General features: G+C 38.3%; 1 protein-coding gene across 1 annotated transcript; it reads left to right on the top strand.

Moving 5' to 3' along the window:
• Positions 1-1,757: 1,757 nt before the first annotated feature.
• mrps23 (mitochondrial ribosomal protein S23) lies at positions 1,758-14,157 on the top strand. Its single transcript, XM_039756686.1, has 5 exons — positions 1,758-2,002; positions 2,671-2,847; positions 8,321-8,398; positions 11,054-11,180; positions 13,775-14,157. The coding sequence occupies exons 1-5, from the start codon at positions 1,959-1,961 to the stop codon at positions 13,943-13,945; spliced, it is 597 nt and encodes a 198-aa protein (XP_039612620.1). The 5' UTR covers positions 1,758-1,958; the 3' UTR covers positions 13,946-14,157.
• Positions 14,158-14,937: the final 780 nt, after the last annotated feature.

Raw genomic sequence — 14,937 nt, 5'->3', positions numbered from 1 at the left:
GTGCAAGCCATACTATTGCTATTATTTTATTTTATTTCTATTTCTATTTTTTTCTATTGCAGCTAATTAGCAGTTATACACACACAGAGGTCACACTGACTGCTGACATATCAACGTGTCAGCCATGTTGGAGAGGTCCAGATTGACTTGGAAACTGGAGATCACATGTTAAAATCAGTGGGGAACTTTCTTATTTCTCAACAGATTTTCCCAAAATGTGTTTGGTTTGAAATGCTAGATGTGCCTGCAAAAGAGGTGAAGCATAAAGAACGGGAGAATCTAATACACAGTACACATAATAATACTAACAATAATAATAACTAGCAGCAGGTCATGAAATGCATAAATTAGTTAAACTTTGCTCGATGTACAGTAATATTCTGCTTCAGTATTATAGCAGAGCGACAGTGAAACCCCTTTATAAATGAAGGCACATACTGTCGCTGTCCTCTGGACCACTGGCACGGTGGCAGTATTTGTACCTTTATGATGGCATAGAGCTTCTTCTAAGGATATAAATATTGCACCCATACTGGGTTACAGTTGCTAACCTCCCTGACCGCACAGCCCTACCAATGAGTTGTACCTTTGTTTTTCCCAACAAGGGTCCAAGTCTGTCCAAGAGCTACGGGGGAGTAGTAAGATGAGCACCTTCTCTGTTTAGCTTGCTTAAAAGAGGGAATTCAGGTGGGAGGTTCGTGGAACTGCAGCCCATCTTCAAACACCCTCTAAGGAACACAAGACAAAATAAGACAAATACAGCAGACTATATGGAAGAGCATTGGCAGCAATATCATAATGAAGTTAATATCCAGAATGCTCTGCATTTACAAAGAAGAGATTGCATCGTCTAACTGCTGTGACCAAAATAACAAATAATAAATACAATATCTGAAGCACTTTTTGGTGTCTTGTCTATTTCATCTATTTTAAGGCACATTATAACTGCTATTATTAATATATTTTTTTATTTGTAACAGTGCCGACAAGTTGTATCTGTCAGGGATGAGTAACCCATAGTATGAGCTGGCATTCCATCAAACAAATGAGTAGCTTCAGAGCCAGCGGCAGGGACGCCCATAAAAAAGGCAAGCATGCAGTGTTGCAAACAAAATTCATCCAGTGCAAAAGAACCATGAAAGGAGCAAAAGAATCCAGCGCTATGTTATTTTTTTTTTTTTCTTGAATGAAATAACAATGACGAATATAACTGTTCATTCCAAACTTTGGGAAGGTAGTTTAAATACAAACCCATCCAATCCTAAGCATTAATGTGCTTGAAACTATTTTGCATATAATGATATGTAAATATACATGATAACCATAACTGTATCAGGACTATAAAATAAAATATTTTTACTTATGTCCACACAACAAACAGTGAACAACTATTGAATATTTTGACATGAATATATTCATACACAAATTAAAATATCAATACTTATCAGTTTTGTCTTAATTTAAAGTCTGACAGTGCTATCTTGGTAATACCAGTAATACAAAATACAACCTAGTGATGAAAGATCTCTCATTTGTGAGAAGTGGTCCTTCCCTGCCATGTCTGTACATTTGTCTTCTCCTTGCCTTTACACGCTGTACAGTTTTGACCTCCATCAAGGTCGTAGGTAAATCTGATACACCGTTAGAACCAAGGGTCGACCGCTCCAAGATGGCGGCTCTATTGACGTGTCCGGGTGAAACGAATGTGACGCCTATGCGCAGCGATGGGTTTTTGTTAACCTTTAAACTCCGGAAGTAGTATCGGCAGTTGTGACGTTTGACCTTTCACGTCTGGGCGCGATGGATTCAGGTTGTAGGGTTTTTGCTGTAACAATGACCTGTTGACGAGTACGTGAGAGACCTACGAGGTGAAGGACTGTCGCTGTTGCTTTGACGTCGCGCCGACGAGACACGTTTTGGGCAAAGGAGCTCTTCTGGAGGATTAGAAGCCTGTAAGCATGGCAGGCAGCCGCCTGGAGAAGCTGGGCACTGTATTTACAAGGTGAGAACTAATGCCTTCTTGTGGTGGGCGACTTTCAGGTTTGTAGCTGATGGATTTGAAATGAAATTTCTCTTTAGAGTGATGGTTTCTTTTTAATCATATTGCAAGGAGGTGAAATTTAAAGCATTTTTGTGTTTTGGAAAATCGGACAGTAGTGCAACTAGAGGGGGATTTTCTGATAAACTAGAGCTTTGTTAAGGTATCCCGGTGGTGGAAGTAAACACAGTGCCAGCAGTTAATCTGAACATGGATGGGGAAGTTTGTTTATCGATTGGGTTTTTTGTTGAAGAGTGAACCTCACTGTCATGTGGCAGTTCGGAATTGACCCTAAATTAAGTGTGTGTGTGTGTGTGTGTGTGTGTGTGTGTGTGTGTGTGTGTGTGTGTGTGTGTGTGTGTGTGTGTGAGTGAGTGAGTGAGTGAGTGAGTGAGTGAGTGTGATCGCCCACCTTATAATGGACTGGCGCCCTGCCTTGTAACCTGTGCCAGGTGGATTAGCCTGAGGCAGACTCCGGCGACCCTCTCCAGGCCTAAACAGGTTAGAAAGTGACTGGCATTTGATGAGTAAAGAAGGTCAGATAGGCACAGAGCAGCTGAAAAATGAATTGTGCCTGACCAGATGTTTTTCTTCGTTTTTTTTTTTTTTTTGTTTTGCACTGTGACATCAAGGATACGAAATCTTATGCGAGCTGGAGTTCTCAAGGAAGCCGACAGACCTATCTGGTATGACGTTTATGCCGCTTTTCCACCTAAAAAGGAACCAGTCTATCAAAAACCCATGGGGAGATTTCGAAAGGTGGAGGACAATGTTCAGGAAATATTATACAAGGAAGATGTTATTCGAGCGTAAGTACTGCAGAAATTTGACAAATTAAATGTATATATTTTTTATCTATTAATACAAATATGCATATCTTTTAGCTACATATTTAACGTCAATTCATATAGACATTAATACTGTTTATACTGTTTCTTAGTTGTATTTTAACATTTCATGTCTGCTCTTGCTGACATAGTAAATTCAGGAAGGATATGCAAAGGGCTTTGGGAAACACAGAAGAAAGCAGAATTCTGTTTTATACAGATGGTAGAGTAAATTTCAGGGGATGTCCAGTCTTAATGTGATCTGCACCTACCTACAATAAACCCTCACCTTGTATCCCATAATATGTCCACCTTTCAGGTGGAATTAAACAAAGGGTCTGAGCTTAGAGAGAACATGGCAGAGGCAAAGGGGAACCAGCAGCAGTAGTTCAGACATGAATCAGGTAGGTATAAGTGAACCTATTCCGAGTTTGTTGAGGCCCACATACGCAAAGGTTTACAAAACGTTTTAATCAACATTCACTTTGAGAGTTTCCTTTTTATTCCTTAGTGGTCCCATAGATGAGCCTGGGACCCAGTGTTACAGTATACCCAATATGAGGGAAAGTCTTTTTCATTAAAATTGACCAGAGATACATTTCACAGAGGGCTATGGCCAGTACTGGGAAAAGCTTGTATCGTGGTAGCTTAAGCTGCCCCTAAATGATGCACACCTCTGCACCGATTGCTTACAACAAAACAGATGTGATTGAGACTATTGATGGTAGGTAGAATGCCCAGTGAGGGCTGGGTGGTCTCGTGGACTTGGAACCCCTGCAGATTTTTTTTTTTTCTCTCCAGCCTTTTCTGTCCTCCTGGCCATTGGGCCTTACTTTATTCTTTGTTACTTAGTATTGCCTAATCTTGTTTTTTGTTTCATATAAACTTTTCTTTCTTCGTCTTGTAAAGCACTTTGAGCTACAACATTTGTATGAAAATGTGCTATATAAATAAATGTTGTTGTCATCGTTATTTGCCTTTAGGATTGCTGAGCAGAGAATGAGGAAATGCATGAGAGCCTCTGAACTGCCAAATAAGACAATCATTATGATTGATAACATTGCTTGTAATTCTTAAAATCAACTTTGAATTTATGGTAGCTGTGCTTTACTCAACATCACTAAACTTTTGTTCATTCCATTTTATTCACAGTAGCATGAAACAAAAGTGACCTGTTCATCTCAGTGTTTTGTCTGTTGGTTAGCTTAAAGTCTGTTTAGTGTTTAAATTTTGAATCAGTACAGAAATACACTACACATTTATTTTGATGTACTGTAACACACTGCGCCATTTATGAAATCTGTATCAAAAGGGGTCAGCTGCCATGTTGTAAGCTGGCGTGTACTACCAAAAGTTACTGATCAGTACTTCATCCAAAATTTCCATGTCCAGTTTTTGACAGATCTTAATGTTTTAGGGTCCCCTGATACTGAAAATGTTGATATCTCGAAGATGGGTTCGTGCCTATATGTGTGTCACAGTTTCTTGAGGACGGTGTAGTGCGAAAAGGGCTGGATGGAAAAATACCAAACCGGAAACTCAAGCCAGTTATGAGATGATGATGTGCTGATTAGTTTTTGAGCCAAATCGTGCAAGAGAAAGAGGCCCTTTGAGCAGGGATGGGCAATGTCGGTCCTGGAGAGTTGCAGTGGCTCCAACCCCGTTTCTTAATGAGAAGTCAATTATTGCTGATGAACCACTTATTGCTTAAGTGACATTTTGATTTTTCATTTTAGTGGTCTCGCTCGTTAAGGGTCCCCAACCTTAATTGCTTATTTCAATCTTAAACAGCTGCATTCACTATTTTAATGGCTCCTTATTAGCAATAAAATCAAAGTAACAAAGCAGTCAGCAGTTCTTCAGCTAGCTTGTTTAGATTTACATCTCTGTGTGTTCATCAAGCATCGTCTGATTTAATAAAACACTTAATACAAAAATGTGACTGACTGAAAATGATCTGTTTTAGGTTTCAAATCATTTTGATGGTATCCTTGGAAAGGAAAAAATCTACAATATAAGAACTTAACATTATAGACTAACAAGCCAGAAAATTAAATAAGGTCTGAGACTGGAAAGGGTTGGTTTCTAATGAAGCAATTGCAGCCACTGCAGCCCTCCAGGACCGACACTGACCACCCCTGCTCTAGAGGAACCCTCAAATACCGTAATTCTGCAGTTAATTATGAGTCCTACTCATCAATTGCTATTGTAATGACTTATTTTATGATCTGAAAGATCAGCATCAGAGCAGTAAATAATTACTGAAATGTTCTAGAATAGTTTGAGTAGCTTGGTTCTTAAGGTGCAGAGCCTACCGACACACACATCCGAATCTTTTGTTTATTATTCCCACCTTGATTATTGTATTTTTATTACCATTTTAGAGGTCTGAAGCTCCCATCGTGGAAAAGTTGTTTTTTTGCTCTGCATGATAAGCTTTGCACTGTTGCGGACAGACGTAGCTCTCGGGTTGACAAGTCATCAGGCAGAACTAAAGCATTGCAGTTTTGTTCCTTTGCTGCTCACAGTGGAGGCAATGTCTGTGTTTCCATATTTCACTGCTACTGCCCATTAGGACTGTCAAATTAGTCCAAAAATATATTTTAATATTCAAATTAAAAATAAATATTGAAAATGAGGTTTTATTTATATATATATATATATATAATATACTTTGTAAACAGCTAGAACAAAAAAAAAACTAACAAAAAAGAAATCCTATGGGTACTCAGGCAGCTGTTCTTCCATCAAAAGTCTATGTGTCTGTTGTCTTTTTTCAGTCTAATACGCAAGTCCTTCTTCAGGCAATGAGCCGTAAAAGGAGCTGAAATCCTTACAGGCCACACATGCTGCTGGCACTGCACTTCACTATGTAATTATTAATATTTTAACCTTTTTTTTTTTTTTAATCATGAAGCACTTATGAATGACACCAATGCATGTGTCCCGGTTGCAACACTCGGCTGGAGTGCTGCGGTGCACATGTACTGTGATGTGGTTGCTACCAGAGAGGCACCGGCAGAGCAGTTTCAGATCAGGAGGAATCCCAGTTAGTCAGGAAGAGCGCAGCAAACAAAGTAAATGAGTAGGCTGTTCTGTAATTTTGTAGGAAATCGAGATTGTCACAGAATCAAGTCAGGGTCTGCATAGTCTGCCTACATTTTGCTCTTTTAGGTCATTCAGCAATATTTTAGTAAAAGTGGCCTCAATATTTTTAATTTCACCTTATTGTTTTACACATTATACGTCAAGCCATCAGCCAAGTAAGACAAAGACTAACTGAGGGACACAGTGTATTTCCTGATGAGGCTTGATAAAGCATTGTAATAAAAAGGAAAATCAATGTTAGCCTATGACAGTTATTTTCCATTTGCTTTAATGAGAAGGTCTTAGCATTAAACACCAGTCAGGGATCTCCAGTTTAAGAGCAGAGGAGCAGCATTTAGAAATACTGCTCTGAGCACAATTGTAGATCAAAGTGCAGAATATTGAGAAAAAACAAAAACAAATTATGTTGTGAATGGGTCTGACCCTGATATTAACTAATGAACATAATCTAACTATTCAAAGTTACAAAAAGGCTGATAGAGGAAGTAAAGCACAAAATCAAATCAGTAAAATACTGCATCTTTGCCTAGCACGTCTGAAGTAACATGATGCCAAAATTAGTGTGGTTTAAACAAACAACTAATCTTTGACAATCAAATGTCTTTGGCTTTGAATAACACTTTTTTTTATTTTTTATTTTTTTTTTAATACATTTGAATTATATTCGAATATCAAAGTTCAGTCTGACAGGCTAACGACCATGCATGCATCTCCATTTGCATGGTGAAGTCATTTAAGAAAGCCAGCCATAGGAATTTCATTCTTCACAAGAAATACAATCGCTGGAAGTTATTGTTGCTTTTGTCAGTTATTTTTTGCACTAAACTCTCACCATGTACAGTAATTGCGGTGATGCCATTGTACAATTAATCGTGAGATAATAGGTGGAAGTGTTGCATTAACAATACTGTGCACCATAACACAGTTAAGCATGTTCTTTACTTTCAATATACACCACTTATGTTAAAAGCATTTGTCCCTCTGCTATTATACATCTTTTTTTAATGTTTTCGGGTTTTTCACCTTTAGCTGCAGTGACTACAGCTAAATACTTATTCAGTGTCAGCCTTTCTTATAATTTTGGAGGAAGTTTGTTGTACTTTTCCTTGCAGAAATGCTTTAATTTATAAATTCTGGTAGGTTTTTGAACATGAATTGCTCAATGCCGCTACATCTGTGTTGGCTTAAGGACTGGCCTCTTTTGCTTCATTTCAGCCATTCTGATGTGAATTTGCTTTTTTTATACTGGGTAAAATGCTTTCCTGCTTAACCAAGTTTACTTCAGTTTCAGTTCATTGACAGATGACTAGTTGTTCTTCTTAAGACCTTTCTGATATTTTGACAGTTCCTCCAGGTCACAGACCGCAAAACATCCCCACACCATCACACCACCATGTTTGATAGTTGGTACAGTGTGCCTCCTGTGGAACAATTCTGTGTTTGCTTTACAAAGGAGATTACTGAATTTCTGCTGTCCACAAAGTGACACTTTTGTCTGTCTGTCCGGAGAACATTATCCTAAAAGACTTGTTGGTCATTCAGTGCTTGTCACTTCAGTGTTTGTTCTTCTTGGCCTGAAATAGTTTCTCTCTCACTCCTCCTCAATGGTGCCCATTTATGCCCCGTTTCTTTCTAATAGTGGAGTGGTAAACACTGGCGTTTACTAAGGCAAGAGAAATCGGCAATTCTTTTTTTGTTATTTTAGGGTACTTTATGAAATCCTGAATGCTTTTATGCAGCACATTTTTGGTAGGCCAGCCACTTGTTGAAGTGTTTTCTCTTTGGAGATCATGGAGTTCCACAGCCTCAGAAATTACGTTGTAACCTTCTCTGGGCTGAGAGACAACTTTCTTGTGATCTCTTTAGGAATTTCCGTTGATTGCACTTTTTGTGCTGCTAACTTGACTCTGATGGTGAAAGTCAAAATAAAGAGAAGTTCATATACTGAGCAGAGCTGGCACTACTCCGGCCTGGCTGTGTTCACTCAGTTGAGTCTAACTGTCCCATCAATTGGGATGATGTCACTAGAGAGCACAGTAACAATTGGTGCTGTATAACTTTGTTCGTTAGGTGAGTTAAAAATGAGCTGTTTGTTCACTCAGTTTATCTGATGGATTTTGGTTGAAGACATGAAAACATTCAGTGTCAAAAAGTGGCAATAATATAGCAAACAAAGAAAGGTGCAAGCACCATTGTTTCTAACAGTGTATGCAATGCTTGCTTTTCATTGTTAGAATTTTTTTTCTGTAATCCCGTTTGCTGCCAGTAGGTGTCATCACATGTCTGTGTTTTTTGTTTGCCTACAAGCATTACAGTGTAATAAAATATTCTCTAATGTTCATTTCAGGAAATTTTTTGAAATATATGGGAATGGACCTCGTGCTTTTGATCTCACTAAGGCTAACTTTGTGTCCACAAGTCAAAGGTAAGAAAAGAAAACTAATAAACAATAAAAATACAATCTACTTTCTGTGTACTATGAAAGGTGACATTATAGTGATGCACATACCAGTAAGTACAATATTAGCACTGATAATTTCACATTTATGAAAAAAATAACAAGTAATCAAATAGGAAAAAAGCAGTGTAAACTACTTATGAAACAAAATGTGAATATTCAGTGACAGCTAAAAAAAATGCTTCCACCAGGTAAAATTGAGGATTAAGTAATTTGAGGAAGAAAATATTGTAGTTCCTTAAGGCTGCAATAATGTAAAATAATTGAGTATAAACTTTTACATAAGGGGTATCCAGCTCCAATCCTGGAGGTCCGCAGAGGGTGCAAGTTTTCATTCCACCCAGTTTGATAATTAGATGTCAGGCCTAGCAGATAATGGAACTCCGTATTTAATTATGTGGCTTGTTGGTACTTGTTAGTCTTCCAAGACAAATCTTTCAGATTGTAGATTTTTCATTTTCTGAGATTATTGTCCATATGTTTTCTGGTACGTCTTGGTCCTTCCCTTCACTCTCAGGTTTTTTTAAACATTGAATTAACACAGAAATGTCCTGATACATATTCACAAGTTTGAATGGAAGCATGTTGGCTGGAGAGTTGTTAACTGATGGCTGGTTCTAAAAGTTAAAACATAAATGCAGCTGTTTAAAACGAAAATAGCTAATTAAGGGTTCTGAATCTGTACTAATAAAAGGCAAAGCCCTCATTGACTCACTCATCACTAATTCTCCAACTTCTCGTGTAGGTAGAAGGCTGAAATTTGGCAGGCTCATTCCTTACAGCTTACTTACAAAAGTTAAGACAGGTTTCATTTCTAAATTCTATGCATAACGGTCATAATTGAATTCTACTTACGTACATATATACGTCCATAGCCTGCAGCTCGGTCACCGTGTGAGGCGGTGTTGCGTCCCCCATCCCCACGCCTCACACATAATTGGCTGCCTGCCCATGTAAGGCGATCCATCGCTCCGGTCTCTTCATTCCCTTCTTTGCTTTGCTACGGTATTCACGTCAACCTGCTGATAACTGCAGCCTTTTTATTTAATCCACGGCTTCTCCACTGTTTTATTGTTCGTTTATTACGATTATAGTTATTGTGTAGGTATTTTAGACTTGCTTTACTGTTCAGGTGCCCATTTCCTTTACCGTTCCAATCGTACCCCCATTAACATGTCTATTGAGGTGATCACCATCGATCAAAGAACTGTTACTTACCAATGGTTTCCATGCCTGGAGATGCTGCCTGCCTTTTCCATTCCCTGTGTTACATATTGCACGGCCATATCAGGCTCACTCTTGATATCCGGAGGAACATTGTGTCTTATGTATTGAATGACTGGGACAGGTTCAAGTTGTGGACTGATGACGGTACAGGAGATAATTATACTACACAGGAGCACTATAAGAGTGAAATGCTTAAGCCCTTCACCTATGGTTCTGCATGTAAGTTGATGGCTGCCGCTGAATTGTTCGGTTGATGCTTTCAAGTGTAACGAAATGGCCAAATATTTTACACCTTTGGAGAACAGCCAATGCCTCTTAAACATCTTAGATTCACAGGTGACATTTGAGTTGTGGACACTTTGATGTTTATGAATGTTTCAACTCTCAAAAGCTGGGTGCGAAGTTATCGATGAAACTGGTTGTATGCTTACAACACTTGACAGATGCCGAATGTCACTTCAACACAACAAGTCCTGCAAATATTAACGTAATTGAAACAAACCATGAAATTCAAACCGATTATGACAGTAGCAATCCAAGCTGTGAGAAAACCGTAAAAAGGAGGCGTGTCAGACGTTGTGGTACATTTTCTGATGCAGCTAGACGGAAACAACTTCGTGACGCTACCGCCAAATACTCGCAGAAAAATCCACGTTAATAGACACACTGCCGCTAAATACTTGCAGTCAAATCCACATGTTCGTAGAGATGCTGTCACTAAATACTCGCAGGCAGATCCACAAGTTAATAGAGACGCTGCCGCTAAATATACGCAGGCAAATCCACAAGTTAATACCAGGAATGCCTGTTAGACATTTTAGATTCATGAGTACCGATTTGGATAGTGAACACTTCGATGAATGAAACCTGTTATCTTTACAACAGTTGACAAACATGGAATGTAACTTGAACACAACACATCCTACAAATACGATCCTGATTGAAAGAAATAATGATAATCAAATCCTTGATGACAGCAACACTCAGTAACACTCACAAAACAAATACTGTATATTGACAGTCATGTTACGTTATTTTTAAAATGTTTCCTTTTCTTTTTCATAACTTCTTTAACACACTACTTCTCTGCTGCGAAGCACAAACATTTTGCTAATTCTAACTAAATTACAAAAGTTAACTAAAACTAAGGCAAAGAAAACCTATTGATTTAGTAGTAAATAGCTGGGTTTTAATTAAAACTTTGCTTAAAGCAAAAACCTTCAGCCACTGTGAACCTCCAGGACCAGGTTTCAGTATCTGCCTCCTACATGAATATCTTTAATTTATGTAGTGTTTCTTTTATTTAAATTCATTCAGGCAAGAGTGTACTGTGGAAAAGCCTTCTGTCTGTGGACCAATATAAAAGCACTGCTTTATTCCCTCCCATTGCCTTAGGTTTTTGGAAAAATATCAGGAACTTGAAAAAGCAGCAAATCTAAGTGAAGAAGCACTTTTGGAAGAGACTGGAAAGGCACTCCTTGCTGAAGGCCTAATCCTCAGGAGAAGGACCGGTGGCTTTGGGGTCAGTATACCTTTGTCCCAAAACTTGTAGAACACATTTATTTACTCCAGTAAAATGCTGTCTCAGCATATCATTATCACCTTATTGTTTCTTGTGGCATTTTTGTCCTTCTGTTGGAAAGACTTGGGATTCAGCACTGTTAAAACTGTTATAGATACTGAACCTTTTTATTTACACATTTAAAGAAAGTGAAAATGTAACTTATGCATGGCATCGCCACATTACGAAGAGTGCTAGCTAGACCCAGGCAGTAGAAACATTAACATGCTGTTGTATTTAAACAGATTGAACTGGCAGCTGACTTACTATTTGACATAGGTGTGACTCTGTTGTGTCACTCATTATACAGGTGCATTTCAATACATTAGAATATCATCAAATACTTACTTCAGTAATTCAGTTCAAAAAGTGAAACTTATATACAGGGGGTCCTCAGGTTACGACAGTTCCGTTCCTATAACAGTGATGTAACCTGAATTTTAGTGTAAGTCGAAATACACCCTAGCCGAAGTCACTTACCTATCCTAACATATTTGCAAAATCATAATCTAGAACATAAAAACACAAATAAGCCACAGAAAAAGGAAAAGGACATAAATGTGTAAAAAAAAAAAAAAGTGTAAAAAAATTCCTTTCTTTTATTCCTTCTGATCTGTTTACAATATCTAATTTCACTTCCATCGTGATGGCTTTCCTCTTCTTCGAAGCACTGCCATCTGAAGACTCTGACTTTCGTTTAGGAGCCATGATAAGGGCCAAAAAGTCGCCAAACAAAGTAACACAAACAGAACACTTGTGCCACGCACAACCAAACTAGTTTGCCAACTCCCTCACTCATACGCTATGTTACTGTATATTTTTCCACTGCGCGCAACCAAACTAGTTCGCCCACGTAGTCTGTAAGTTTGACACTAACGGCGTAAGCCAAAACACTCACTTCTCAATTTTATTTAAGTTTTTATGGGAGTGAGCGTTGTAAATTCAAAATGTCGTATGTTGAGACATTGTGACCTGAGGACCCCCTGTACTGTATTATATGGTTTCATTACACACAGTGATATATTTCAAATGTTTATTTTTTTTTTTTTCATTTTGCTGGTTATGGCATACAGGTAATGAAAGCTGAAAATTCAGTATCTCAGAAAATTAGATTATTACACAAAACCAATAAAAAATGATTTTTAATACAAAAATGTTGGCCTAGTGAAAAGTCTGTCCATGTATGCACTCAATACTTGGTCGGGGCTCCATTTGCATTAACTACTGTGTGGCGTGACATGGAGTCGATCAGCCTGTGGCACTGCTGAGGTGTTCTGGATGCACAGGATGCTTTGATAGCGGCCTTCAGCTTATCTGCATTGTTGGGTCTGGCATCTCATCTTCCTCTTGACAATATCCCATAGATTTTCTATGGAGTTTAGGTCAGGCGAGTTTGCTAACCAATCAAGCACTGTGATACCATGATCATTAAACCAGGTATTGGTACTCGGACATTGGACTTGATAAAACACAGTGGACCAACACCACCAGATAACATGGCTCTCCAAATCATCACTGACTGTGGAAACTTTGCACTGGACCTCAAGCTACTTGGATTCTATGCCTTTCCACTCTTCCTCTGGACTCTGGGACCTTGATTTCCAAATGAAATGCAAAATTTACTTTCATCTGAAAAGAGAACTTTGGACCACTGAGCAACAGTCCAGTCCATTTTCTCTTTAGTCCAGGTAAGCCACTTCCGAAGTTGTCTCTGGTTCAGGAGTGGCTTGACACAAGGAACGTGACAGTTGTAGCCCGTGTCCCTGGTACGTCTGTGAGTGGTGGCTCTTGAAGCACTGACCCCAGCTGCAGTCCACTCCTTGTGAATCTCCCCCAAATTATTGAATGGGCTGTGCTTCACAATCCTCTCAAGCTGCGGTTATCCCTGTTGCTTGTGCACCTTTTTCTGCCACATGTTTTACTTCCACTCAACTTTCCATTAATATGCTTGGACACGACACTCTGAAGAGCCAGCTTCTTTAGCAGTGACCTTTTGAGGCTTTCCCTCCTTGTGGTGGGGTCAATCACTGTTTTCTAGACAACTGTGAAGTCAGCAGTCTTCCCCATGATTGTGTGGCCTACTGAACCAGACTGAGAGATCATTTAAAGGCTCAGGACACCTTTGCAGGTGTTTTGGATTAATTAACGGATTGGAGTGTGACACCATGAGTCTACAATACTCAACTCTTTCACAATATTCTAATTTTATGAGATAGTGAATTTTGGGTTTTCATTAGCTATAAGCCATAATCAGCAAAATGAAAAGCAAATAAATGCTTGATATATATCACTCTGTGTGTAATGAATTTATAGAATGTATGAGTTTCACTTTTTGAATCGAATTACTGAAATAAATTAACATTTCGATGATATTCTGATTTATTGAGATGCACCTGTACAATATTATTTCACACTTGAATGTCTGAAACGTTTGCTACAAAAATACATCTTTCAATCCTTAACTGACAACTGTAAAGTATACAATTTAAAATGCAGATATTACAAGTGTTTCATTGTATCTTTAAAGATAGTAATCCTTTGCTCTCTTCCAGCAGATGGCAGTACAGACTTCAGATAGCTCAGTTTCCACAGACACTGAAAACCAAAGACCTGTACTTGAAATGAAACTTAAAGACATGTTGGAAGAGCGGCAAAATGTAATGTCTTCTCTTCCACAGTCTTCAGACAAAGAGAATATCCCTTCTCAGAGTACACCTTCTGCTTGAAGGAAGGGATTTCTGCTACGAGCGAATGGGAATTTCTCTGTGACGATAAATTTCTACACTGCTTTCGAAATGAAAGCTCAGGTGTGTAAAGAGGCTCTTGCTTCCTGTATACCTGTGAAGAACAAAAGTGGACTCGAGTGGTGTTTTCTATTAAGGACATTGTTCTTTGTGAGCTCACAAACAATAACGTGGAATAAAGACGGAAAATCTAAGTTACGGCATTTTATTTCTCGGTATACATTTGTGCTGGAGAAGTACAGTTGTCTTTACTCAAAGAAGGAATATATTTTTATTATTAAAATAGGGCCAATTATGGTTTTAATGAGTTCTGTTTATTGAGAAAAGCAGGACCTAAAAGATTGTGTCAGAAATTGTAAGCTTTCAGTCTTTTATGTTACTAATTATAACAAAAAAAGGCCCCATTCAACTATTTAAAACAGATAATTTTCCCAACATTCTGCAGAATAACTTCTGTTGATTTAAATTGGCTTGTATATTGTAATGCATACAGAAAGTCATTACAAATGAAATACAAAAAGGTAGTATCAAGATGTCCGCATGATACTGTGTGATATTTGCCTTCTCTTGCAATGTAACTAATTTGGTAATAAGACGAGATCCCCCAAATGTGGGTTGTATCCTCTGTATTTATGCACACGTTAATATTAAGGGGAAAAAAAATCTGATATGGTCTGTCTTTGTTATGTACTATGTGACTGGCACAAGAAAAATGTGCAACAGTGAAATTAGCTCTGGCCACGTTGGCAATGAAAAAGAAGAGGAACGAGACATAAAAGCCAAACCTCAGTGTTTTAATGTGCCTTCCTTGCAGTGTATATTTACTAATATTTATAGAACAATGTCTTGTGTGCTATGAGACAATTGGGCAGTTAGTTTATTTCATAAGTATAGCAGGTATTTACAGTCCCTATGAAAATACATTAAGACTGAAACGGGTGCCGTGATGTTTCCAAATCAAGAGGACTTTCTTT

This window comes from Polypterus senegalus, chromosome 6 (genome assembly GCF_016835505.1).
Source record: "Polypterus senegalus isolate Bchr_013 chromosome 6, ASM1683550v1, whole genome shotgun sequence".
Taxonomy (NCBI): domain Eukaryota; kingdom Metazoa; phylum Chordata; class Cladistia; order Polypteriformes; family Polypteridae; genus Polypterus; species Polypterus senegalus.
The sequence above is the reverse complement of the archived record's forward strand: the minus strand, read 5'-3'. Positions and strand labels throughout refer to the sequence as shown.

Bases quoted from the DNA above. Each gene is read 5' to 3' on its own strand.
- mrps23 (XM_039756686.1), top strand. From the start codon at position 1,959: ATGGCAGGCAGCCGCCTGGAGAAGCTGGGCACTGTATTTACAAG. The intron at 2,003-2,670 runs GTGAGAACTAAT...TGTGACATCAAG, and splicing joins CTGGGCACTGTATTTACAAG to GATACGAAATCTTATGCGAG. The intron at 11,181-13,774 runs GTCAGTATACCT...CTCTTCCAGCAG, and splicing joins GAAGGACCGGTGGCTTTGGG to ATGGCAGTACAGACTTCAGA.